The sequence below is a fragment of the Arvicola amphibius genome, chromosome 5 (genome assembly GCF_903992535.2).
Source record: "Arvicola amphibius chromosome 5, mArvAmp1.2, whole genome shotgun sequence".
NCBI lineage: Eukaryota > Metazoa > Chordata > Mammalia > Rodentia > Cricetidae > Arvicola > Arvicola amphibius.
In genome coordinates, this window is record NC_052051.1 from 145,620,857 (window position 1) to 145,647,323 (window position 26,467).

Genomic DNA, 26,467 nt, shown 5'->3' on the forward strand with positions numbered 1-26,467 from the left:
GGCACTGAGGGCTGGTAAAGAACATACATAATCTCACTTCTCTGCACAGGGCTCAAAGGGACAGGGAAGGACTACATGAAAAATAAGTCACATGAAATGGAAATCATATCAGAGAAACAATTAAAATGTTAGGTTACAATGTATCCAATACACCATGAGACCTAATGGACAGTGTTGGAGCTAGTGTTCAGATCAAAGAAATACTACTTATTTCTCCTAGCAAATTGTAGTTATTTGACTTGAATTCCCTTTCAGGAGAGCCCTCAAAAAACCCATGGTTGAGACTTAATGTTGAATTTGTGTAGGTGGGTTTAGACTCTAACGTGGTTTCATAAATGGGTTTCTTGTTGATGAAGTGTTCTATGTAGGAACACTGCAAATGAACCTTTTGTAAGGGTGGTAAAGCCTCAGGGTTACAACAAATCTATTTTCTTTTTTTTTTTTAAAAAGCAATGTGTGTGTGTGTGTGTGTGTGTGTGTGTGTAAAAGTCCAGAGGATATAATTCAAATGGTGAAGTTTGTGATTGTGGTGTTCATCACTAGAGTTAAGCTATGAGGCTAAGTTAAGGCAAGACATCTAGATGGAAAGATAGTAAGGGGGTTGGCTGTGTTCTGTGTTGATGGCCACTTGTCTTTAGTTGAGCTAGGGTGGGAAACACGCTATTCCAACCGAATCATTTAGTGAGCACAATGAGAAGTACGAAGGGCAAAGATACAATGCACCTCATACACTCACAGCCTGCTGATGTCTACCAAACAGTAATTGTCTTTACTCTGATTCTGAAGGAGTCAAGGCATGCTATGAAACAAACCTCAGTAGTTAGTTACTTTCCATTAGCAAACCCTATGGTCCACTTAGAAAAGTTTCCTTCATCTAAGAATTTTATGTAGAGAAAATTCTACATTAATGAACTGGGATAAAAGTCTGTGTGTTGGGGATGCTTCTCAGCTATGTGGAAGGTTTTCAAGGCAAGCCCTTTATGAGAAAAATGCTGTGACCACTGGCACAAAGGTTTTTGAAACCTTGAAATCTGTAAAAATCAAAATCGTGTGTGTGTGTGTGTTGTCACAAAGAAAGGAGAATAATTTATAACCTACTATGCTTACTTTATTGCTTTTTAAAACATGTCATTTGTTTCTGTTTTGTGATAACCTTATGACTCCAGATCCAAATCAAGTCTCTTGCTGTATTGAGAATATTATGCGGCCACTTCAAGGCCCTCAGTGAGTCATTTTCAATTATTCTCGCACATCTAATAGAAGACATATTTAATAATTATGAGACAAGTGACCAATTATTTTCATTACTATAGATTACATAAATGTACATAGAAGTTAATGTGTAGACTATTAAAATAATAATTTTAGGAGAGATGTGTTCATTTATTTTATTCAACATTTTCAAATATATACGTTATTGACCCTGACAGAAAAAGTGTGCGACTATGTTTATGGTTTCTCTTCAATCCTTTTGCTGTTGATCACGACAGAAAAAGAATAAAGGAGCTTAGGTACTCTGCACACTAACATTTCCCAGTTTCTTCTAGTTTACCATTTAATTTGTAGAGCATTCTTTAGGTGTGAATGTCTTGTTAGTATGTGGGAAAAATTGTAAGTAATATAAATAAATAGTCTGTTTCAAAGATCTCCGTGTAATATTTTTTAAATGCTAAGCCTTATTATAAGAAACATAATAACAGAATCATCAGTGCCAGATCCTGATTTATAAAGGTAAACATGTCCTTTCTTTACCACCAGCTTCAATTTCCTTAGAAATCTAGAGATCTACAGCTATGCTACGTAGACTAATTAGAGGTGGTTCATGAGAAACACCATTGCAAAATAAGACACGCTACAAGTCAAGCACTGCCTTTTCACCCTTTCTCTGCGAAATTACCTGATCAAAATCTGCTAACACGTATTGTAGGTGCTCCATGGAAAAGGGTGCTCCGACTCCGACTGTGGGAGGTGAAATGTAAGGGGTGCAGGGAGACGGAAGGGGCAGGTTATCCTGAGTACTTCCTGGTTTATATTGTCACATACGCTCTATCTCTCAGATCCCATGTCTCTACCCTTATTCATTTCTTTCATAAATGTAGCAGAAATCACGGCCACACCCTCCCATACACAGACAGATCTTCAAGTCTTCATCTCGCATGGCTCATGTGCCAAGACTTTGGTTGAGCAACCCTGACACTTTTCATATCGTTATTTCCTCAGTTATGTGGGTATCACAAACCTTGTGATGGAGCAGTTACTTGGTGTCACGTTCTCCTACTTGTGACTTAAAACGTTGGCAGGCTCATTGTTATCTCTAACGTGAAATTATTATATTCCATCGGAGTCTTGCAGATGTGAAAAGAAGAAGAACTTCTGATTATTATCATCTGAGTTACTTTAGCTATTACACCTTCTTCATTATAATGCCAGCAAAACCACACTGTGGACTGCACAAGAAAAGATGAAAAGAATAGCATTCTTCTGATGGAGATTAAATTTGGATTCATAATTAACAGTTAGCATTGCCACGTGAATTATAATCTATATCAAGGCAAAGAAAGTGAAAGAATGAAGAATTTTAAAATTTTTTTTTGTTTTTCTTCAGTCAAGTTCTCCACTGCCATTTCCTACTGTAGCCTGTCAGGAATATATTTTGATTCTAACTTATTACAAAGTTAATTGAAAGACATAAAAATCCTACTCTTTAAAGTTCAATTATTTAAGTTGAGGGCAATATCAATGATTATACAAGGTTTATTTGGCAATAAAAACTGTAGACCAGTACACATACAACCATTTCATCCACGTTCTTTCTCTTTTATGTTTTAACCAGAAAATAGCAAGAGTATTTAGCTAAATTGGCTCTAATTAAGGCCATTAGGAATTATAGAGTCAAACAAATTTATTTCCCTGCACATCACTTGACAGTCAACAGCATTCCTGTGCGTGTGAAACGGAAAGCTTCCCTCTGTAACTGAACCTTCCTAAAATAGACTTTTCAGAGAGTCCAGGGCCCTGGGATACATTTTCCAAACTGCTTCGCTGAATGAACTTGACCTTCTAAGCAAGATTCTTATATTTGCTCCTGTAGAGAAGAGGAATATGAGCATTTTTCTTGCTGTTTTCTTTCTATAACATTTGAGTGACCCGAGGCAGTGTATTTTATTCTCCTTCCCTTCAGACAAGCTTTTGCCTGTTTCCTTTGGAGCAAGAATGGAAAGGTCAGGTTATCCTTCCACAAAAGGCTCTTTCTCGCATCTCTCGCCATAATATGCATCCCCTAATTATTTCATAACTCATTTAAATGGGAGGCATACTGAAAGGGGGCTTGTGGAAACAACTCCACAAGTAACTAATTATTAAAAAACACAAGGAAATTTTAATTATAATGCCTGGGTTATTTAAAAGCAAAATGGAGCAGTTTGTGTCTTGAAATATCTATTGTAATAGGGAAGAAATAGAAAATAAGTCCCTGAATGACAGGACTGAAGTAAATGCAATTTGGTTGCTCTTTTCTTTCCTTGATCTAAAAAAAAGAACAAAAATAATATGCAATCTTGGCTTGAAGCACAAAAATCACTTAAAAATAAAGTGTGTTCCTAGAAGACACATATGCTTATTTAACAAATGCCAGGTTCTCTATTTTGAATTTGTTATATGACTCTATTGAGTATACAGCTTTGATAACAAAAATCATCCAAAGAAATCATGTTTTTTTTATTCCATATAATTGATGATTTAGAGAAACTGATCAAGAATTTCCCAGTAAAGTCAATTACTGTTATTTTTATTTTTCATGTTTGTCGACCCCACTCCATATCCAAGAATGTAAAAGATAAGGAGCTGTGTACCTTGGAATCTACAGGGGCTGTGTGGACAAACAGCTGTAGAGAAAGCAAGCGTGTGTGTGTGTGTGTGTGTGTGTGTGTGTGTGTGTGTGTGTGGCCGTGGTTATAGGTTATAGCACTGGAGAATGAAATGAGGTGGATCTTCTATGATTAGTCACAGAAGGTTTGTTCACATCGTCTCTTCTTTGACACTGGTATTCCTGAGTTCCAGTCGGAAGAGGACGTATGCATGCAATTCAGAGTCTAACTCACTGCCACATACCACGAGTCCTGCTTCAGTTGAAGGGACATTAATGAAGCTGAGAAAAAGGACCCAGAACCTTTTCCAGAGATGACTGAAACAGTACGCTGTCTATATACTCTGTCTATATATGGACAGCTGTGAGGGTATTTAAATTTCTTTGGGTACAATAAGGAAGAAAAATAGAGGCAAAGGACAGAAGAGGGAAGGAAGAAGCTTGTGATGGGTGCAGAACTCCCCCGCTGCAGCGAATGCTCATGTCACCATTGGTAGGATCCATGTCTACAACTAATCACAATGGATGCTTTGGGTAGAAACTAGACAGTGTGATAGAAAATAATAGGCAGGCCTCCTTCTCTCCTCAAGCTCAACTTCCCTGATACACAGAAGAAGGCATAGCAAAGGAAGACTGCACTCTCTTAAGTTAGAACAGTTAGGATAAACAGGACATTCCCAGTAAAACTCAACAGCAGTCAAGTTACTTTCAGAGATTTGATAGCCCGTCATGGTTTACTAATTGGACTCAAAATTGCAAAAAAAAAAAAAAAAAAAAAAAAAAAAAAAAAAAAAAAAAAAAAAAAACCAATCACCCAACAACAAACCCCACCACTTTTCATTAACTTGTTACATTGCAACCTTTGTAAAGATATTGCCTGGGATTGTGTCCCCATTTATCTTCCTACTGTCTTTCCCTCTCCAGCGAAGTGTGTACTCAGGATTTAAAGAGCACTTGAGAGGCTCCTGGAATCAGAGTGAATGGCGCATGGCAAGATAACTGCATAAAGCGCTCTGACTGATCAAAGACTGCTTTCGGTTGCCACTTTTTTCCTTTTTTTTTTAATATAAAAAAATCACTTTGAGAAAGTCAAACCGCAAGAGGGGCATTGCATTCATTGGCTTTACACTGAGGGTATACAAGAGCTGTGTTTTGTTTTGTTTCTTACCCAGACTAAGCTGACTGCTACCTTTCAGTAGTAACTACTTTATTGATTGCTAATGCTTTAAAAAATAAGATTAAATCAAGACCATGGTCTTTATTGCAAGGAAGATATATGCCCCTTGTGAATTCTAGTGGTTTGGCAACCTTAACCTCCACAGACATAACATTGATGCATTCCGTGTTGCCAAACAGCATGGCAAGTGTTTAAAATGCCATGAAGAACCTTATCGCCTTGAAATGATACAATCTGATATTAGACTACAACTCAATGACTGTATCCCTGAGCCTCCCCTTCCATAGAATACTAAAGTCAAAGCCACTTTATTTTAATATCTCACAGCGAAGGAATCATTCCTCATTTCACTGCTGAAACAGAGAAAACATAAACCTCATCCTGGATCGCAGGAACACAGACTTTGCAGCATTCCGGACATTTTCATTAGCAGTACAGATAAAGCTGCCTTTTGTAGCAGGGCATCAAAATGCCAACCTGATTCATTCCTATCAGCAGAGGTAAAGCCCCTGGAGCCATGATAGGATCCACGAGGTCAAAAACATACAAGCTACAGAAAGTCAAGCAAGCCCCTCTCAGCCATAAAACCTTTCTCTACTCTTCAGTACCTATCCCACATGCTTCTCTTAATCAACCACAATTACAATTAAAGTTCCATACTCCCTATCCTTTGTATGCATTAATCAAATTCCCGACACTCATCACTCACCAGCTCGAGATAACTTAAACCTTGCTATTCACAATCGGGCTATCTCCCCACCTGTCTCCCGAGGACAGGGGTTCTCAAACTGTGGGTCATGACCTGTAGGAGTATATATTATTTGTATTTTGATAAATAAATCTTGCTGAAGACCAGAGATAAAGCTAAAGCCACTAGAGGTCAGGCAGTGGTGGCACACACCTTTAATCCCAGAATTTGGCAGACAAAGTCAGATGGATATTTGTGAATTGAAGGCCACTCTGGGCTACACAAGATCAATGCAGAAATAAATCCAGGTGGTGGTGGCCTACAGCTTTAATTCCATACTGGGTAGCCATATGCCCTTAATCCCAGCACTAGAGGGAATATAAAATGAGAGGAGATAGAGACTGTCTGCTTTAGTCTGTGGTCAACCAGCCTTGGAAGAGGTAAGACTTCTCTATGGCTTAGCTTTTCTGGCTTCCAGGTTGAACCCCAATATCTGTCTCTCTGGGTTTTTACAATTTGTGCTACAATGACCCCTTTGGGGGTAAAGATCATTTCACAGGGTCACATATCAGAAATACTACATATCAGATATTTACATTATGACTCAAAATAACAGCAAAATTACAGTTAAGAAGAAGCAATCAAAGAATTTTATTGTTGGGAGTCACCACAACATGAGGAACTGTATTAAAGGGTTGTAGCACTAGGAAGGTTGAGAACCACTTCCTTATGATGTCATTACTAATTCAGGCAGGATTGCCTTTAAGTATGATGATCAAACATCTCAGTTCTGCCTGACAACTACAAGGTTTCCTGGAATATAAGACTATCAAATGCCATGCTAATGTCCACCCAGGGCTAATCAGAATGGCTGGCCATTATACTGGAAATAAGAGCACTACACAGAAAAAATACGTTAGCTGAGGGAAAGTCTGGTGCAACGGATATGGATGAGTCTGCTTTAGTTTGCTAGAACAAAAATACTTTAAAGTGAGTAGTCTATATATAATAGGAATTCTGTTTTCACAGTTCTAGAAGCCGGTCTTCTGAGATTAGAGAGTCAGCAGCATTTGGCCTCCTCATGGCCCCTTCCAGGTCCACCCTGTGGACTATTTCCACATAACAAGAAGCAAGTTTCAGCTCACTGTTTCCCCCACTTTGAGGCACTAATACCCCCCTCAAAGGGTAAACCTCATAATGCTAGCAACTTCAGAGCCAGAATGGCAACATGTTCATTCTGAGAAGGTAAAACTCTCGGTTGTAAGAAACATTGGTGTAGAAAAGAAGTCAACAAACGTGGCAGGAAGTCAGACTGAGTGTGGAATCTTAAGATGTCTGTGTGAAATCCATTTCTTCCCAGCTTCACATCATATCTACCCATAATAGAGAGGTGTGTGTGTGTGTGTGTGTGTGTGTGTGTGAGAGAGAGAGAGAGAGAGAGAGAGAGAGAGAGAGAGAGAGAGAGAGAGAGAGAGAGAGGATAGGAATTTGGTGGTATGCGGGGTTCTGATTAACTCTCTTTTTTGTGTTATTTACAAAGATGAGTCCTTATTGGGACTAATCTTTCAGCCTGCATCTAGATGAGATGACATCCAGGACAGAAGGAAATGGCTATATCCGCCCTTTCAACACTATGTTTGCTTTTTTAAAGTGAAAATAAAAGATTAACATTGGAAATAGTTCTCAAATATGCTTAATCATTTGATTAACTTAATTTCATTTTGTTTTGTTTGTTGTATTTGATGTTCATATCAAATTGTCTATATATTTATTTTACCTATACACACAAACATAAGCATGTGTAATACATCATTGTCAAAGTTTAAGTTAGGTCATCACAAAAACCAATTAAAACAAAGATCCCCACAGATCTAGAACTACATGGGTAACAGAAAATGCTCATGGGGCTCCTCCAAGTCAAAGGTGGAGCAGATATGGCAACACCGTGGGTAGCAAAACACCCTTCACCCTGTTTACCAAATTTCTGCACAGTTTTGAGGTTCACAGACAAGAAGCAATGTGTCTTTCTTATTCTTAGACATTGAGCTGATATGTCGATAAGGGAGCTGCATTTGAAAGCACTAATGGAACATTTTTATTTCTCACTTGAGGTCTATATTATGGATTAGGATGCTGTGATTAAAATAAAATATATTGCTGTCAGGGCTTAAAGCATCAAGTTTTACAAAATTTAACATCATTGACTTCGTAAAATAGAATTGATTAGGGTATAATTTTTCTAATATTTTATTAATAGAATGTCCGCCACTTCATGTAATCAATGAATCTGTAGGAATCAGCCCTGTCTTGAGAGCAAATCACCCAAAGCTGTTCATACTTCTGAAATGTACCAGCTGTTTTCTATGTTAATTGAAAAAGGAAAGTTAATAAAAAAAAAAAAACCCCGAGATACGAGTCATTTAGTCCTCTTTTATTTTGCTTACAAATGTATGCTGTTGGTGGAAAAACTAAAATATGGTCATTATGGATAAATTTCACAGAAAACTAAAAGTTGATGCAGCATAAGATATTATAAGCACGTCACTGGACCCGTGTATCTCCTAAGGATGAAGTGGCAAGTGGATGTTGGTAACCCCAAGCCTCCTGCAATACTAGCCACAACATCAAAGTTTAGAATCAACCTATGTGACCATCAGCAGATTAGTAGGTAAAGAACCTGTGGGATACCTAATGGAATGCCATCAATCCATTAAAAGGAAGAAATCTGGCATTTTAGCAGTGTTGCTGAGGCTAAAACATATTATACGAAAAGAATGAGTCAAAAAGAAAAAAATAACACGTTTTTAGATTCCATACATGTGAAATCTAAATGATTACCATTACACACTTACAAAAACTGGAAGGATAATTACGAGAAGCTTGATGGGTTAGATGGGTGAGAAATGAGGGGAGGGGGGTCTATGTGACATTGGGGAAAAGTATTAATTAGAAGAAGAAATGCATATTCTAGACTCAGGAAACTTGCCAAAGTTATGATTTTATTGTCTGTTTCACCATTGCTAAAAAAGTCCTTTCAATTGTTTTCACCACACAAATAACTATGTGAAGCTAGCTTGATATAATGATGAACTACCATCTGACAACTTATGTAACTATTTAAATTAAAATAAAATAATCACATGTGCATTGCATTTACAAGGATTAGTTATTGCTTATTCTTAAAAAGGATAGAAAAGATAAGTAGGAGAAAGGAAAATATCTACATACCTGCTACAGCAACTTTTGCTATACGGCTAATAATTGAGCCAGCATCTCCCAAGGATGCCTCACACTGGTAAAGTCCTTCGTCTGGCTTATGGTGTCTCGAATGAAGTATGTTCTGTATCAACAGAGACCCATTGGGGAGTTGCTGCTTCCTGTCATCCATGCCCAAGGCTAGGATGAGGCCATCTTTCCTCCACTTAATGACTGGAGCTCCTCGGTCTGACTCTGCGGAGCAGTTGAGCAGGACGTTCCCACCCCGCATTGTGACAGCATCAGAAGGTTCAGACACAAAACGAAGAGACGTGAAAGGTTTAATTTGAAAACCTGGAATAAGAGAACAGAAGGGAAATGAATTCGCGCATTCTGAGAAATTTCAATATTGATTTCTTCAACATTTTCTTGCAAAACTTATTTTTCAAAAAGAAGCCTCTTTATTTTAGATCTATGTATTGATAAATTTAAGATCATGAATACTGTCTGAAATAAAAGAATAATACTTATGTGAGTACCAATTAATGAAGCAACTGGCCAGAAAATATTACTAATAAAATAATAATTCATAATTTATGGATAAATATGATTATGTCCATCATTATATGAAAATTTATACTGATAAAATGAGTGTTTTCCTTATAAAAACAGATACTTTTAAGTCTCATCAGTTAGTAGTGTGACAGCTAAGATTTGTGAGACTTGAGTAATCCCATTATCTGCATTTTAGCATTTCTTGGCATTTTTAAATCTACCCATTTTATTTTACAAAATTAAAATCAGTGGTGTTGACAAAGTTACTTAGAATAGACATCAGGGGGATTTAGCATAGATAAATCTCACCTGCCCAAGAAAGTCATAAGGCTACTGCCTAAAACCCCCAAAGTAACTCTCTATCTTTCCAGGAGTTTCTTGTGGGCTTAGCTAAGAGAATATTGCAGTCGATTTGTCATGAATGTAAACAAACATAAGCAGTCAACAGAAAGATTAAAATAGTATTTAAAATTCCTGAGGAGATGGAGCAGGCATAACTAACGAAGACTATCAGTATAGTAATTACTAGTATCCAGATTGATAAATCAAAGACCTTGGCAAGATCTCAGAAGGTCATTGGGTTTGCATGCTTTGCACAGTGTGTATCAAGTCTTTCAAGTCAAGACATTTTTTTTAATTTTGAATAATCTATATGTCTAACAGTTCTACAATCTTTCCCAGTATTTTCTTTCATAAATGGGATCTTTGTTAAAGCACAACTGAACTCCTTTCCCACCATCTAATCCCACTTTCTCCTGAACCACACTGCATGAAAACATACATGTGGTGATCAGTTTCTTGTAAGTGTCCTTTATTCATTTGAAGTTGCATTTAATTTCATAAAACACCTTTAAATCAAGCTTTTATTCTGTGCACGATGGCAGCCTCGGGTTCTCTGGCGTTTTAAATTTATCTGGAACACCGTTGGTAGTTTTGTGAAATCTTATCTGCTTTCTATGATCTAAGTGGCAAACATCTAAATTAATATAATCAATATTCTCATCACGGGCTGACCTATGTTGGCTCACATGGTCATGATTATTCCTGATTTCCAGGGAAATGCAGGTTCTGCAGTTGTTTCCTTCCAGGGTTTTTAGTGCACACAGCCATTATTTCTAACGATGGGCATTATGTCTATGGCATTCCCCGTGATCTATTCCCCGTGATTTATTCCCCGTGATCTATTCCCAGTGATCTATTCCCAGCGATCTTATCACTTCCGATCAGACACTAACTCCTTGCAACTACTCTTCCGATGCACAGAAAGCATCTACGGCTTTGTTTTGCTCAAACTAGTATTGATTATAAAATCATAGTGATGATAAATGATAGAGGTAAAGGACATAAATGGCTCCAATCTGATCCTGTCCATGCCAACTAGAGAGCCTTCTCATACAGGTTGATATTTACATAATATTTACATATATATACAATTATAGTGAAGCAGCCTATCTCTTGAGTGGAAAGTGTGTCTGATTGAGAGTCTGAATATCTTGCTTCTTGTCGAGTCTATATCACTTAAATACGTGGAATTCTAAATGGTCGTGTACATCCTCAGAACTCGTGTCCTTCACATATAAAACAGAATTATTCACTGAAACAGAGGACTTTTCAATTCAGCTCCCATTTTGCAAGGGATTGGCACAGGAGTGTGTTGAAGGCATCTGTCAATGGAACTCACTAAGGCTACTGAGATGCAGATAGATTTTAAATTAAATACACCTTTCTTATTTGTCAGAAAAAACACTAGTTGGGAATACCTGGCTGGAGCTGCACTAAGGGCAAGAAAGCATAAAGAGTTCTAATGTTATTGAATGTCAAGATGCTTCATCAGAATAATGTCCACAATTTCCATTTAAGTAGCATTAAAACAGAAGAAATAAATTCACAATGCGAGACTAGGCAACTATATTAAAAAACATTTATTGCATTTTTGTTCTAGCCGGGGCCTATATTTTAAACTCAACCTCATGCTGTGTACATGATTTATGTCACGGAGCACATAATACATTTAGCACAGCTGTTTATGACAGCATGTTAATGAGCATATGTGCCCATTATCACAAATAAATAATCTACTTACTGTGAAACAGGAAGGTTATGACAGTTTTCAGTGCTGTGAGTACATGGTTTAGGAAAGTTAAATAAAGATTAATTTTTCTATGACACAATTACCCTTGCCTCTCGTTGGTAATTTGAGCTTTTTTAATTCTCTCTATAACAATTATACTTTAAATATATGGCCTTGAAATAAATGAAATCTCCTTAACTTCAAGAACTCACATTACTTAATATTTTAGAAAGGACAGACCCAAGTAAAAAGAGTTATTTGAGAAATGACAAGTGACTTTAATGTCAAAGTTTCAGATGATATGAAGAACAAACTGTCTCTGACCTCTTGTAAGGTACTTGATATGTCTAAAAAATAATCTGTTAGTGCATCAACTATTGACTTTGATGTATATTAACAAGTTCTCATTCTCTATTACCAAATTTGAAAAATGGAGGGGAAACCTTTAACTGGGGAGAGAGGAAGATAATACAAGGGGAGAGAGAAGGAAGGAAAATAAATAATACTGAGTATTTGGAGATACCATGGAAACATAATATTTTATAAATCAACTTTTTATATGTGTGTATACATGCGTATATGTATATATGCATACTCATGGAGTCATGTGACATGTGGTAGTGGTACCTCCATTACAAGCCATGCCTTATCTGACAAAATTCCCAGTCCGAGGCATGAGAAACCTACCAGCCCTCCTGCTGCTGGATGAAGTGCAATACAAGGGTCTTTGAAAACAATTTGGGCCACATCCATTACCCTTGCTAGCTGTGATGGTTTAAACGAGAAAAAGTCTCTTATAGTCTTTGGTATTTGAACACTTGTTCCATATCTGACGGTGCTCTCTGGGGGGATTCAAGAGATGTGGTCTTGCTAGAGGAAATACGTTACTGGGTGTGGGCTCTTAAAATTTACAGCCTCCCCTTACTTCTGGTTCCCTTTGTGTTTAAAGTTGAAATGGGAGTTCTCAGCTTCCTGTTCTTGCACTCCATCTGTCAATTTCTACTCTTCCTACCTTCCACAACGGATGGATTCCTATTCCTCTAAAATCACAAGTCAAAATGGACACTTCCATAATTAAGTTGCTCAAGGTATTTTATCACAGGAACACTAAAGTAAGTGATACAATCACCTCCCAGGATATGAGAACCTCTCGCTGAAGACAATATACACTTCAAACACAATTTCGAGGAACTCGCCTGAAACTGATCTAAAAGACCTCATCCCTGAGCACCGGTTCTTACAGTATCACAAGGTGTTATTCAAGCTGCCAAAGGAGATGAAGACTCAGTAGTCTTTCCCAGATGGACAGCCTATGAACCATAACAATGACTGGCCTAGAAAAACACCAAAAACAGTACGATACTATCACTTATGTTCTGGTAGCCAACCTCTGTTTAATTAAAAGTCTTGCTTGGTGACAGAGAAATCATGCCTGGTTCTTTAAACTTAGAAAAGTGCTCACAGTGGTCACAGACCTGAGAGAAGAACCTACGTTGCCGTGTTCCTAAAGCAGAAGAATTTCTAACTATTCTAAGTGGGTTTCCTTATACCCACAGATGAATGCTGCCTTCACGCTTCATCTAAGAAGCTTCTTTGCAATAGACAGAGACTGCTGCACAGAGACACAACTGCTCTGAATGCAGAGAAAAGGCGACTATTGGTGCCCAACAGCAACTGATACATCTATGACTTAACACTTCCACCAAAGGCTTGCGGGGGGCGGGGGCGATCACAGAAGAGGGAGAAAGAAAGATTATAAGAGCCAGAGGCCTAGTACATCTAACACTAGATCTTTTCTCCTAGGCATAATAGAGAAAATACACCTAGGAAATAGGAGGAATATGTCACATGAACAAGTCTAGCAAAATGATTTTAGTTGACATGCCAATGTGGGAAGGGAAAAATCCCACATGATCCCACCTCTAGAAGAATATAAGAAGTCAATGGCTGCTGAGAAAGGGAGAACCAGTTTCTCTGGGAACAAGTTATTGCATATTCTGTCTTCCAAGTGTTCAGTTTTAGATACAAGTGCATATGAGCAATGGTAAGTGGACTAAGTATATTATAAGGTTGTGCATTCATTCATATATATATGTATATATATATTAATAATTAAGGAGGAGATCGTGTATCTGGGATATGGACACATGGTAAGAGTTTAGGAAATGCAAGAACAGGTGTGATGTAATGCAAGGCTCACTAAGGAAGCTCTCAAATCAAGGTACTCCAAATGTTGGCTTTAGTAAATCTTTAGCTAGAACAGAAGCTAAGGCCATATATGTGTGTGTGTGTGTGTGTGTGTGTGTGTATATATATATATATATATATATATATATATATATATATATGGGGGTGGGTGTGGGTGGGTGTATACATATATATATGTGTATATATGTATAATATACATATATATTTCTACTACATATGTGTATCTATATGCCTACACATACACATTTCACCTTCCTAAAATCTTTTTACAAGGAGTTATTTTAAGCAGATAAAGTACCCATGTTTTCTTTCAATGGAATACTTATTCTTCACAGTTGATCAAAAGGAAAAATATCAAAACTTATTTTAGTTTTGTCAGATATAAAAAATGGCAGAAATCAGAAGTCACAGTGGTTTGAAAGAGAATAGCCCCCAAAGGGCTTGGCATTATCAGAAGGTGTATCCTTGTTGGAGTAGGTGTGGTCTTATTGGAGGGAGTGTGACCTTGTGGATATGGGCCTTGAGTTCTCATATATGCTCAAGCCATGTCCAGTGAAAGAGACCACTTCCTGTTGTTTGTTTGTTAAGATGTCTCAGCTGTGGTGATATTTTGTTTGTGATCTAACCAAGTTTGCCTGAAGATCAGAGTTTGGAGTTAGTTATATTCCACACTAGTTAGCGATAAAGGCCAGGCAGTGATGCAACATACCTTTAATTCCAGTACTTGGGATGCAGAGGCTGATGGGTCTCTGTGAGTTCAAGGCCACCCTAGGCTATACAAGATTGATCCCATCTCAAAGATAAATAGAGCCAGGAGGTGGTGGCTCACATCTTTAATCCTAATACTTAGGAGTCACATGTCTTTAATCCCAGCACTAGCGAGGTGGAGACAGGAAAGGATATAGCTGGGAAGAGAAAAGTGTTCAAGGCATTCAGCCTGAAGATTTGTAGAGACAGGATACCCTTTTTCAGCTGAGAAGTTGACAAAGGAAGAGGTGGCTGTGATTGTTCCTCTGTTTCTCCGATCTTTCAGCATTTACCCCGATATCTGACTCTGGGTTTTTATTATTAAGATCAATTATAATATGAGCTGTACTCAGCCCCTGTGCCAGCACCATGTCTGCCTGCAGGCCACCATATTGAACTATGATGATAATGGACTAAAACTCTGAAAATGTAAGCCACCTCAATTAAATGCTTTTTTTACAAAAATAGTTGCTGCATTGTGAAAGTCATCTCATCACACCGATAAAATCCCTAAGACAGAAATAAATTTTTTGATAGTTAATCTTCACAGTCTGACTTGCCTGAATCAAATTTGCAAAGGAATAAACATGTTATTGTGTCTTTCTGAGTGCTCCCCAGGAGAATTAACAGAGGAGGGTAGAACCAATCTGTGTATGTTTGGGACTATCCCTTAGACAAGGGGCACAAAGTGACTAGAAAGGAAATTTGATGAGCACCTGTATCTCCACTATTCCTTCTCAACAACATGGACCAAGCCAGGCCAGTCCTGCCACCATTGCTACCATGCCCTCCTGATGGAGGCGGGTCTTCTATCAATCTGTTGATTTCATTGGTTAATTAATAAAGAAAACTGCTTGGCCTAATAGGTTAGAAAATAGGTGGGTGGAGTAGACAGAACAGGAAGAAGGAAGTGAGGTAGATGGCTCAGACAATTGCCCTGCCTCTACAACCAGATGCCATGAAGCCAGCCACCAGGACAGATGTGCTGAATCTTTCCCGGTAAGACACCATTCGTGGTGTTACACAGATTATTAGATATGGGTTAGTCAAGATGTGAGTAAGAGGCTGAAAATAATGGGCCAGGCAGTATTTAAAAGAATACAATTTTTGTGTTGTTATTTCGGGGCATAAGCTAGCCGGTGGCCGGGAGCCGGGCAGCGGGAAGCCGGCCCGCAGCTCCACACTACACCCGCCCTCACCATGATGGATTCTAAATTCTTCTGAACTCTGAGCCAAAATGAATTATTCCTCCTTAATTCTTCTGTCTTCTGTTTTTGTTTGGGGGGCAGGTATTTATTTTCAGCAAGAAAACATTCACTGCTAGCACCAAAAGCTCCCAAGCTATAGTGAATATCTAGAGGAGGAGCTTGCCTTTAATCCATTTTAGAAACTCCTCAAATAGTCAAGTGTTAAAACTGTTTCTATAAATTCATGCCCCTTTGTGTTTTATCTCCTTATCATAGTCTTGCTCATTTCAAAGCCCAGTGAGCCACAGGGGCAGTCTAACCTAGAATGGAGTTTTAGGTATGACATTTTATCTACAATATCAAACATTGCTCCCTGCAGATTCAGAAATCCTGCTCTAAGTCCACAGTGTATAACTTGTCATTAAGACAATGAAATGTTAAAGACAATGATGAAAAGTAGCACAGACGTGAAAGACATTTCCTGAAAGAGCCCGCGATTAGACAATGTCACACAAGTCCCCTCAGAACCTGCTATGCATAATTCCATCTATTTTAAATCATATATACATTGAGATGCTCAAAGGTTTTGATAGGGTCCACGTCCTCAGAACTATGCCAGGTACCAACCCCTCTCCTTTAAGACAAAGAAATCTATGTCAAATGAAATTAAAATAATTCTGCAGAGGATACATTTTTTTTTTTTGCAACACTCAGACATGGTGGATGTGTGCAGCTGTAACTCTAGTATTTAATTCTGAGAAAATCTTAAAACGCTTCTGAGGCTAGGAAATGGGGTCAGGGAGTAGAACCATTATAAATAAAATGAAGAAATGAACAGGATTCCTAAGCATACATGAATATCATGGGGTTTAGTAGATAAAAATGTAAACTCTGGAAAAGAATTCATACTAGCAAAATCAACATCACATGGGAATATGGTAAAAATATCATTCTAGGCAACTGCACAGGCCTGTCATTCAACAATGATAAGGGAACAGCCAATCAGCCTGTGTTTGGCAGCCTTTTCAAGAGATTCTCTGGTACTAAAGCTTAAGAACCTTGCTCACAATCAGATCCAAACCAAAGCCAGATAATTTATATGTTCCTCAGACACCTGATCATGATTTTATATATTTAGATTTTTTTTATTTTATAATTCCAGACATTTCTTTTTCTGAGCAAGAAAATGAAAGTTTGGGGGAATTATCTTAAAAAGACAAACAACTGACCAACTCCTTCAACAAACATTTTGTTTATTTAACACCTTATTTTATACTTCTCTTTAAGTATTGAAGAAATATAAGGAAAGAGCCAAGACAGAGACCAATGTTTATAGTGTCAGAACAGGGCACCCTTTATTACAACCAGAACTCTGCTGCCATCCTCCACTGGAAACAAAATAATCAAACAACAAAACATCACACTCCGTAAAATAGAATAAAAATTCCCGCTTCAGACAATAAGAATGATCCATGGAACAGCTATATGAAAAGCTATGTTATATATCTTTTGAACAGTTGTAACAGTGGCAACTCTCTCCCAAGATGGGTTTGGGTTAATGAGATATTTTGTATGACCCTCCCTCTTTTTTTGATTGATCCTAACTCAGCAATGTAATTGTAGGTTTCTAGAACGTTGGGGCATCAGGCATTTAGCTGGATAATTTGTCTATTAGTGCAATCTAGTGTTAAGACAACTACTTGCTTCTTGTGCGGTCTGCAGATGCATTCTGTGAACTTCATACTATCCCGACTAAAGTCTGGCTTTTCAGACAGAAGAGGTGTGAACCCGCCAAAGGCCCAGTGCAAGTGAAGCTTATAAAAATTAATCCAAAGAAGGCCTGGCTATCAGTGAGCAGATTTTACATATCTAAGTTGGCTCAACTAATTTTTCGGAAAAAGAAAAATCGCCATTGGAAGTTGGAATAAAGGTTTCTTCTTATAAAACAATGGCAACAGCAAAATCAGTACTATAGTATTGGTTTCTGTTCACACTTGACAGTGAGATCTGGTTCTGTGTCATAATGTTGACAGGACTTTGTATGTCCATGTGAAGCTGAGTATAAATAAGATTCAGAGTATGTGGTCCCCTGTTGGAAAGACTATACTCATTCTAGCCCTTGAAAGAGACTAATAGATTTCATTGCCTGACAACCTTAGTGTTCATTACTAAGGAGAAATCAAGATGAATTACATATATGGCATTTATCCCTGAATACAAACAATGCAAAGAAATATGGTCCTGAAAGAAAAACAGGTGCATTTTATGAAGAATTATTGAAATGCAGAATGAACAAAAATTTAGATGAAAAGTTTAAAGGAATAAAATTTTCCTTCATTAGAGCTGCTGGATTTACTTTACAAATTTAAAGATACAAATTATATGTAGATAAATATATAAGTATATTCTATTGTATGTATGTTTATACATAAATATATATTTAGTATAATAAATATGTCCTATACACTTGGGTGAAACAAATATTGGTAGGTCAATAACAGAAAAGTATTATTTTTTCTTATTCAAAGGTCAAATAGTTTTGGATATTTTGTTGGAGTTTTATTATTTATATTTAATTTTATTTTATTTATGTGTATGGCTGTTTTTCCTGCATGTATGTCTGGGTACCACTTGGATGCCTGGTGCCTTTGGAAGTCAGAAGAAAGTGTCAGATTCCCTGGATTATAAGTGGCTATGAGCTTTTTCCTCCTTGGTCATCTGAAGGCAAGATGGGTCACCAGCAGCTATATTGGAGTCAGCCACAGAAGTTCTGCCAGGGCTCCAGGGTTCTCACTCTTGCCTGGTCTGCTCTAACTGCCATAGTCTTCCTGAGAAATATACACTGAACATGTGCCATTAGGGTTGCCTTCAGTCAACCAAGGACAGAAGGCTTCAGACAGTTGGACAAAATGACTTTGAATGGACTGTTCAAGACCATCTACCTAGTGAAACAGATTATGCTAGTCTTTGTACATAGACAAACAAAGAAAGAAACGAATAACAACAATAACAAACTTTAAGGCCTTCCAATAATAAAAGAATAAACTTGGAGGTAGTGGCACATGCCTGGAATCCCAGCATCCGGGAGGCAGAGGCAGGAAGAGCTCTGTGAGTTTGATGCCAGCCTGGTTTACAAAGTGAATTCCAGGGCATTCAATATTGTTACACAGAGAAACCTGTCTGAAAAAAAATGTAATAATAAAATAAAAAAATGGTTGTGAACTGTTCCATCAGTGCTGGGAATCACATCTTGATCCTCCAGACTAGCAGCCTTTGCTCTTAACTATTGAGCCATCATCGCTCCAGTCCCAAAGCACAGCAGTTTTAAACCCAGAGCTTTCTGTACACAAAACAAGAGATATATTTGCCTGACCAGGAAACTGAAGTTTAGCTAGACCTTGATATACTATATTTTATCAGGTCAGTCTGCCTTCTATAAAGTTCTTTTCTTAGCATATAGTGAAAGTAGCCAGTCTATGGATTTATATGGTTCCATTTACTAGTTTAAGGGCCATAGAGAAGACTGAACCTTTGGAATGCTACCATGATTGAATCAGCAAGTGATTTCAGCGTTGGGAAGTTCACTGACACAATGTAACAAGTGCGTATATCTCCCCGCTAAGGTTGCTGAACCTCGTTTGCTCTTCTCATGGTGGGCCCTAATTTCTTTTTCTCTTTACAAGACAAGAACAAAGTTCAGAAATAGAAACACAAGATGTGCAGTTCAAAAGCAACTGCCCCGGCAAAAATCTTTCAGTGAACCCACACAGAGGCTCCACATCAGAAATTCAGAGCACACTACGTCTTCTGCAAAGCAGGGGAAGCTTTGTGCAGATCTGAGGCTTCCATAGGGCAAAAAGTGTGCCCGAGGCGACTCTCTCAGTGTCCTCTGGCTAAATCCAATGGTGAAGAAAAATGATAAGAGCCACTTGGGAGTGGGGAGTAACTTTCTCAGCCCTTTTCTGCTTCCAGGGCCAAACCTCTTATGTCTCAGCTCAATTTTGCTCTGTGATACTGGAGAAATTATAATGGAATTATTTTTTTTCTTCCTGTTCAACAGGTAGCATAGCCCTGATATCTAGGTTATCATTCCCAAGAACCATGCAACATTAACACTTAAAAGGGAAACTTTGATGTCCTGCTTAATCTGCCCTGTGTTTGAAATTTTCACCTCCCACTGTGGTAAAATGTAAGTTATCTTTCTCTCCCTGTGCATTGCTCATCAATCTGCCTCAAAGCAGGAGGAATGGCAGCTTATGCTTGTGCAAAGATGATGACTGGATCACTGAAATCTGTTCTTTTATTTTTCTGTTTGTTTTTGAGAGTTATTAGTTTTTGAGATCGAATGTATAATTACATCATTTCCCTCCTCCCCTGCTTTCCTCCAATCCTTCCCGTACACTCCTCCCCTTGTTCTTAGATTTATGACTTGTTGTTGTGGAATATTAAGGTGTATTGCTTTTGTTGTTGCTGCATTTATTTGACTCTGTGAAGCTGTGATTCTTTGTTTATCTAAAACACCTGATGTGTTTAATGAAGAGCAATAGTGAAGCAGGAGAAAGGATAGGTGGGATGGGCAGGCAGAGAGGATAAATACTAGGAGAAATCTGGGAAAAGGGGAGAACATTAGCAGCCAGCCAACCAGTCATCCAGTCAGCCACGGAGTCAGAGTGAAAGTCAGAAATACAGAAGTAAGAAAAGGAAAAAGCCCTGAGGCAAAAAGTAGTTGGGGATAATTTAGTTTAGGAAAAGCTGGCAAGAAACAAGTCAAGCTAAAACTGGGCATTAATAAGTAAGAATAAATCCCTGTGTGATTTATTTGGGAGCTGGTTGGTGAGCCCCACCCCCAAAAGCCAAAAGAGTAAAAAGCCCAAGGATTAAAAGAATAAAAAACTAACAACTACAACCCATGTTTTTCTTAAGCTGTTTTTACATACATATTTTCCAAAATATGTAAATATACCTTTCTCAGTCCTTACCAGATAATTTTTATAGATATTTTACTTTGGACTGACCATTTGGTATTGGCTAACCATTTTGGGGACTCATTTCAGGGAAACATCCCCCTGTAGCAGAGATATCATTATAGAAAATCACAAGGGATCGAAATTCAGAGGATAAGTGAGCATGTTGCACTCAATCCCAACTTAATTCCCTACTATACAACTCCAGCACTTAAGGCTTGGGGAGCAAAGGGAAGGATTGTAAGTTAGAAGAATAGGGTACTTAGCTGTGAAATTTCATCTCTAGAAATGACAGAGCAACTACATTCACAAAAATCTCATAAATATGGCTGCTAAGTCGGACCTGAACAAGGGCAACACCAACTAACACATAACATGGAACACAAGAATCTTGTGTGGTCAATCCTAGACCTACACAAAACTAAGGAATGGAGAGAGCTGGAGAAAAGTGTCTCCCAATTGGTTACCTTTGTTTTACAGCAGCGGCAGCAGCAGCTCCTAAAGAGACATTTGGCAATCTCTGGAGACATTTTTGGTTCTTATCCAGGAAGATTGCTCCTGGCATTTAGAGGGTAGAGTTCAAGGACACTGCGTCACGTCTCACAACATAACAAATAAATGCTCCCAAGAATAAATTACCCAGACTCCAGAACTTAATAGATTCAGATTTGAGGGATCTTGTTTTAAAAGGATCAAATCGGTTGCTGTGTTGAGAAGAAAAGGGATTAGCAAAATGGTTACACCTATACTACAGATGTGAGATGCTGGGATTTGGTCTAAGCTATTACAGTAGAAATAGTAAGAAATGCTCAGATATAGGACTCATTGGACAGGTAGAGTTCATAGTGATTTAAGATTCAGTAACTGAGAAAAGAGCCTCTAATAACTCTAAGCAAATCACCCAAGAGAGTTATGCAATTTATATGAAAATAAAAGCAGTGTCAATTCCCAAAGAAAGCTTTCATGCCAGGTGGACAAGAGACCTGGGATTTCGGCAGGTCTGTTCCTTGCTAACCTTCTCTGTGAGCACTACATGATGGGAATCAATTCAATCATCAATGAAAGAGGGAAAATAGGGGCTACAAAAATGCTAGAATACACTCAGCTGTATGTCCTAATAGTCCAGGAATATGTTATCTGCCCACTTTTGCTGCTTGTACAAAACCCCTCAAATTTAGACAGAAATCTATTCTATGAAGAGATTTATTTCACTGTAAATCTGTGACACATTTCCCGTGGGTTGAAAATGAGACACAAAGAGATGTAGTTAATGGAAGTGCCAAGAGACCCACAACCCACCTCATTAGCCATCAAATAGAGGCTGGTCTTTTTCCCTTGAAGATAAAAGGCTGCAGAGGTCATGCTGCTGACAAAGCATGGGATGGCTTATCATGATTCATGAGAAATGAACTGTTCATCTTATGGAAACTCCTTTCACAAACAGGAAGGATTAATTTCTGAAAGGTCTGACAGATCCAGGGAAGCCCTTAAACATTCAGCAGAACTCAGGGCTGACACTGGCATGATGTTTGATAGAGGCACCCAAACTGATAAAGTATGTGTATTATAACAAGTCCAATTTTCTCAAAAACGGAGGCCAAAAGTTTTCATTAAAATACTGTCACTCATTTTGTTTGATATTTACTATATCTTGTCTGGGCAGAAAAAAATGCTATTTTTTTTTCTGCAAAGACCATGGTGACTTCAAAGATGAAACTTCATAATGATAATAATAGGGAGAGAAGCTTTGGCATTGAAAGTCAATGAGCCTTGCTCTGCCCAGGATATCAGCATTTTCTTAAAGACCTCACCTCTCTCTCCTTTTTTTTTTCAATGTTCACACGGGTTCAATGTATTTAGCACCAGGGTGTGAGAATAAAAACTCGTTTTACAATTAAAACCACAAAGGGACTGATGAACTTGTATTGCATGGTGCATGTGAACTAAGTGAATTTAAGTGACGAAGGTCTTACACATGAAGCAAACCTCAGCATGGAGAAACATTCATTTCTCTTCCTTAACAGGGATAGCTGCCACTGACATGCTGACAGAGCACCTGTAAATCTCCTAACTAGGGTCTGTCCTTGATTCAGTACTCAGAGCTTTGAAACAACCCAAAACAAAAAGAAGCACTGATGGCATTCACCTAACTTTCCATGTGCAGTGATTGACAATAACATCTCAAAGTTATTATAAGTTTAAAGCCGAATGCTGATGTGGGATTCCCCTCTGTATGCTGTGAATACCGTTGGTTAATAAAGAACTGGTTTGGCCTGATAGGGTAGATAGGCGGGGAAAACTAAACTGAATGCTGGGAGAAAAGAGGGTGGAGTTAGAGAGAAGCCATGTAGCTCCCGACAGACTCTGGATGGAACTTTACCGGGTAAGCCAGAGCCACGTGGCGATACACAGATTACTAGAAATGGGTTAAATTAAGATTTAAGAGTTAGCCAATAAGAAGCTAGAGCTAATGGGCCAAGCAGTGATTGTATTAATACAGTTTCTGGGGTGGGGGCTTGGGAACCAACAATCAGTCTCCTAGCAACAGATTACAATATAATGTGATCACATTTGTAGCATACAAAATTAAAATAATTGGTTAGAGCCAGTTGAGATATAGAAACTATAACAAACAGCATCTTCAGACTTAGCCCTTAGAGGGAGTAGAACTTCAATAATCTCTTCTGGTTCTTCTATCTCCCTATTGGACATCACATAATTGAGACTTTCATTTTTGTGATAAGGTAGATGCCAAGAAAGCAGAAATGAAGCACACCTGTCTATTTTACACAGTCCTTAGTAGCTCACACTTAACTACAGTTATTAGCAAGTAATTGTCAAATAAAACATATGTAGACAAAACCATAAATAATGTAGAAAAAGACTTTAAGGAACATCAACACACTAAAAACAAACAAACAACAAACCAAAAATAAGTAATTCTCTTGGAGACTATGGCTGACAAAGGTTCACTGCCTAGCGAAACCACACAAAACACGTATGAGCATTCCTTCATACACTCTGAGGAAACAAGTGGTCTGTCTTGACTATGAATGGCTAGGCAGTGTACAAATTTTGGTTTAGTGGACCAAGTGGCTAAATGAAAGATGGAATATTGATCTTTCAGAAGATATTTTCAATGTATAAAATGTTGTTGTTAAAAGCAGACAAAAGGCCATGTCTGGCTCACCTTGGGATACAGTCTGTTGACCCTTGTTCTAAAAAGATGATGATATCAATAGTGAAGAGGGCCCAAACTTTGATCTGCCATCATGAACCCTGCTCTACTAAATCCTCCATGCTTTTAGGGACTAGATGTGGCAATCTTCAAGGTTTTAGAAATAACATTGAATCTCTGGACTATGAATAAAGGTGATATTATCCAATAGATTAGTTCATTCATTTATTCCATTCTATGATCAAACATCATGTAATGTCTAATGCCCATTCAGATTTCTTGGCTCTTCCAAGAGTCACTATTCTAGGATGATAGTTCCTACCTACATATTCCTCTGGTTCCATTTCCTGCATCCCACAGTTCTTTTTCAGGGAATTTCCAAACAGTACAGAGCAGGAATTTGGTGGAAAATATATTTCAATTATCGATGATATATAATACACCTCTTATTTTCACAGCATCTTATAAAAGCCATTCATAATATTTTAAAAATTATCCTAATTATTTTTGTTCTTGGGCTTAAAAAAATATGTTTAAGATGGAGGCAAAAGCTCTTTCATTTCCTATCATAAAATGTGGCATAATCTCTCTCTGTGTCACACTTCAGTGAGTCTCTCAAAAGATGCCGTGGTAACATACAGCCCCAGAGAGGAAAAAGATTGTGTGACAGCTGATGCCACATAGATGCCACTTAGCATCTTGAAGTTGTTTAATCTTGTTTTAAATCATTCTAGATGAATTTCTGCCAAGCTGCTTTTCAGGAATATTTCCTATTTGATCTGTATACGTTTCTCTCACATCATCTCTAATAATAAAATAGTAAAAATCTGTGCAAATCAAAGCAAAGCAATAATCTCCTGAGTATCACAACTCAGGACTAGTAAAACTCCAAATTACATCAAAATACTAAACACCAGGTTTGTTTGAAGGATAGAAAAATGCTAATGCCATTTAGGGGCTCTGTGTATTATCCTGAATCCTCAAAAGGAAATTCAAACTCAATTTTCCATATTAAAAAAAATCAGAAGCATAAAATGTCCTGAGCTTATTTAGTTTAACACATAGTCTCTATCACAATGTAAATACCCATATAATTCATCGGTGAGGACCGTTTCCTACCATGACCCATGACCCCAGAGAAGTATCCCTGCTTCCTCTTGTGCAGCCCTCTCCTATCTCAACTTTTACTTCATCTTACCCGCAGATGGAGAATCTGTGAACTTAATGTGTACCTTGAGAACACTAATTATACTGTTCTTTATTGTGTAAGATTTACATTGTGTTATGTCAGTCTGGATTGCAATTTCAAAACCATAGTCAGCATGAATTTTAGAAACTATTGAAGACGTCAGTTACTATTTTTTCTTTCTAAGACTTTTGCTCTCTGGCCAAGGAGAAATTATGAAAACTGTGTTCTCACTTTGGCCTGGAAAAGGCAATGAATGTTATTGATATGAAAACAGCTGACGGCAATGAAAGTCACTTACATACGGGAAACTCTGGTCCCTTGTGCAGTGTGCACTCACAGTGAGGATCAGGATCACTCATCATTTTAGCTGTTGGGTCAGCAGGAGGATTTGCTGAAATTTAGTTGAATCCCACAGGCATGTGAAAGTATCTTTCTCTTCATGTTTTACTGTATCTGCAGTGATGTATTTAAGGTAAACCAGAGTTTACCTGGCTGCCTCTTGAGATCTTACTGACCAGAAAGATAAGTAACTTCATTTTGTATGCAGGCAACAAGATCTGATGCTTTAACTATTTTGATCATAGCCAAACAAGAAAAGTTGCTAGTAAACAAAACTAGATTCTTCCAATCTAATATAGGTTTTGTTTTAACATTTCTGTTCACATAATTTGGTTCCCTTTTCTTATGCTTTGAACAATATAGACTTCATAAAATATTTTAAGCCATACCAGTTCAGAGATAAAATAAATAAAAAATTCATGATCTTAATTGATATATTTAATATAGACCCCCTTTTGGCTACTGTGAGCCTAGAAAATCCATCATGTACAAGTATTTATAGCACTCATGGCCATGTAAATTTGCAATCAGGGATAAAGGACAAAGTGGAGAATTCTATGCTCCTCAAAGAGCCTGCATTGAAATTCCTTTTTGATCTATGGATTTGGAAATCACTCAGCTCAGAAAAATGACTCTTGTGTTCCCATCCTGAGCATCCACCAGGAGGGCTCAGGGGATTGCTCAGAATCTCTCCTGAAGCCAGAGACCTTGTGTATGAGATATGAAGATATGAAGGGAAGGGGAGGGACAGGTCCCTAGAAACCAGATAATAAATATCTAATTATTAGAGAGCCTGTACTTAGCTCTTTTTTCTCCTCATGGCTTTTCCTGGGTCTAAATAAAACTAGGTGTGTCCCATGTAGTACAATATGTGAAGAAATAAGCTACCTAACCATGAAATGGATCAATACTTTGATACAGCCTAAAAAAATATGTTCCTGAACATATATATGTTCACACCCATTTCTTACCTCCCCAAATCAAAAATGGTGTCTGAAAGTTCACTGAAATCTATATTCTTTCTTTCATTTAGCTCCACACTAAACAAATAGAAAGCATTGGGCCATAGTGTTCTCAAGGGGATTAAAATGTCTTGCCAACTTT

General features: G+C 37.9%; 1 protein-coding gene across 1 annotated transcript in view; it reads right to left on the reverse strand.

The window, feature by feature from the left end:
* The window catches only part of Dcc (DCC netrin 1 receptor), a 658,913-nt gene extending 649,208 nt beyond the window's left edge, over positions 1-9,705 (reverse strand). The window contains exons 1-2 of the mRNA XM_042055177.1: positions 9,702-9,705; positions 8,959-9,279 (exon numbers count right to left, since the gene is read on the reverse strand). Of these exons, the coding sequence (XP_041911111.1) occupies positions 8,959-9,279; positions 9,702-9,705 (325 nt within the window). The remainder of the gene's footprint in view (positions 1-8,958; positions 9,280-9,701) is intronic.
* Positions 9,706-26,467: the final 16,762 nt, after the last annotated feature.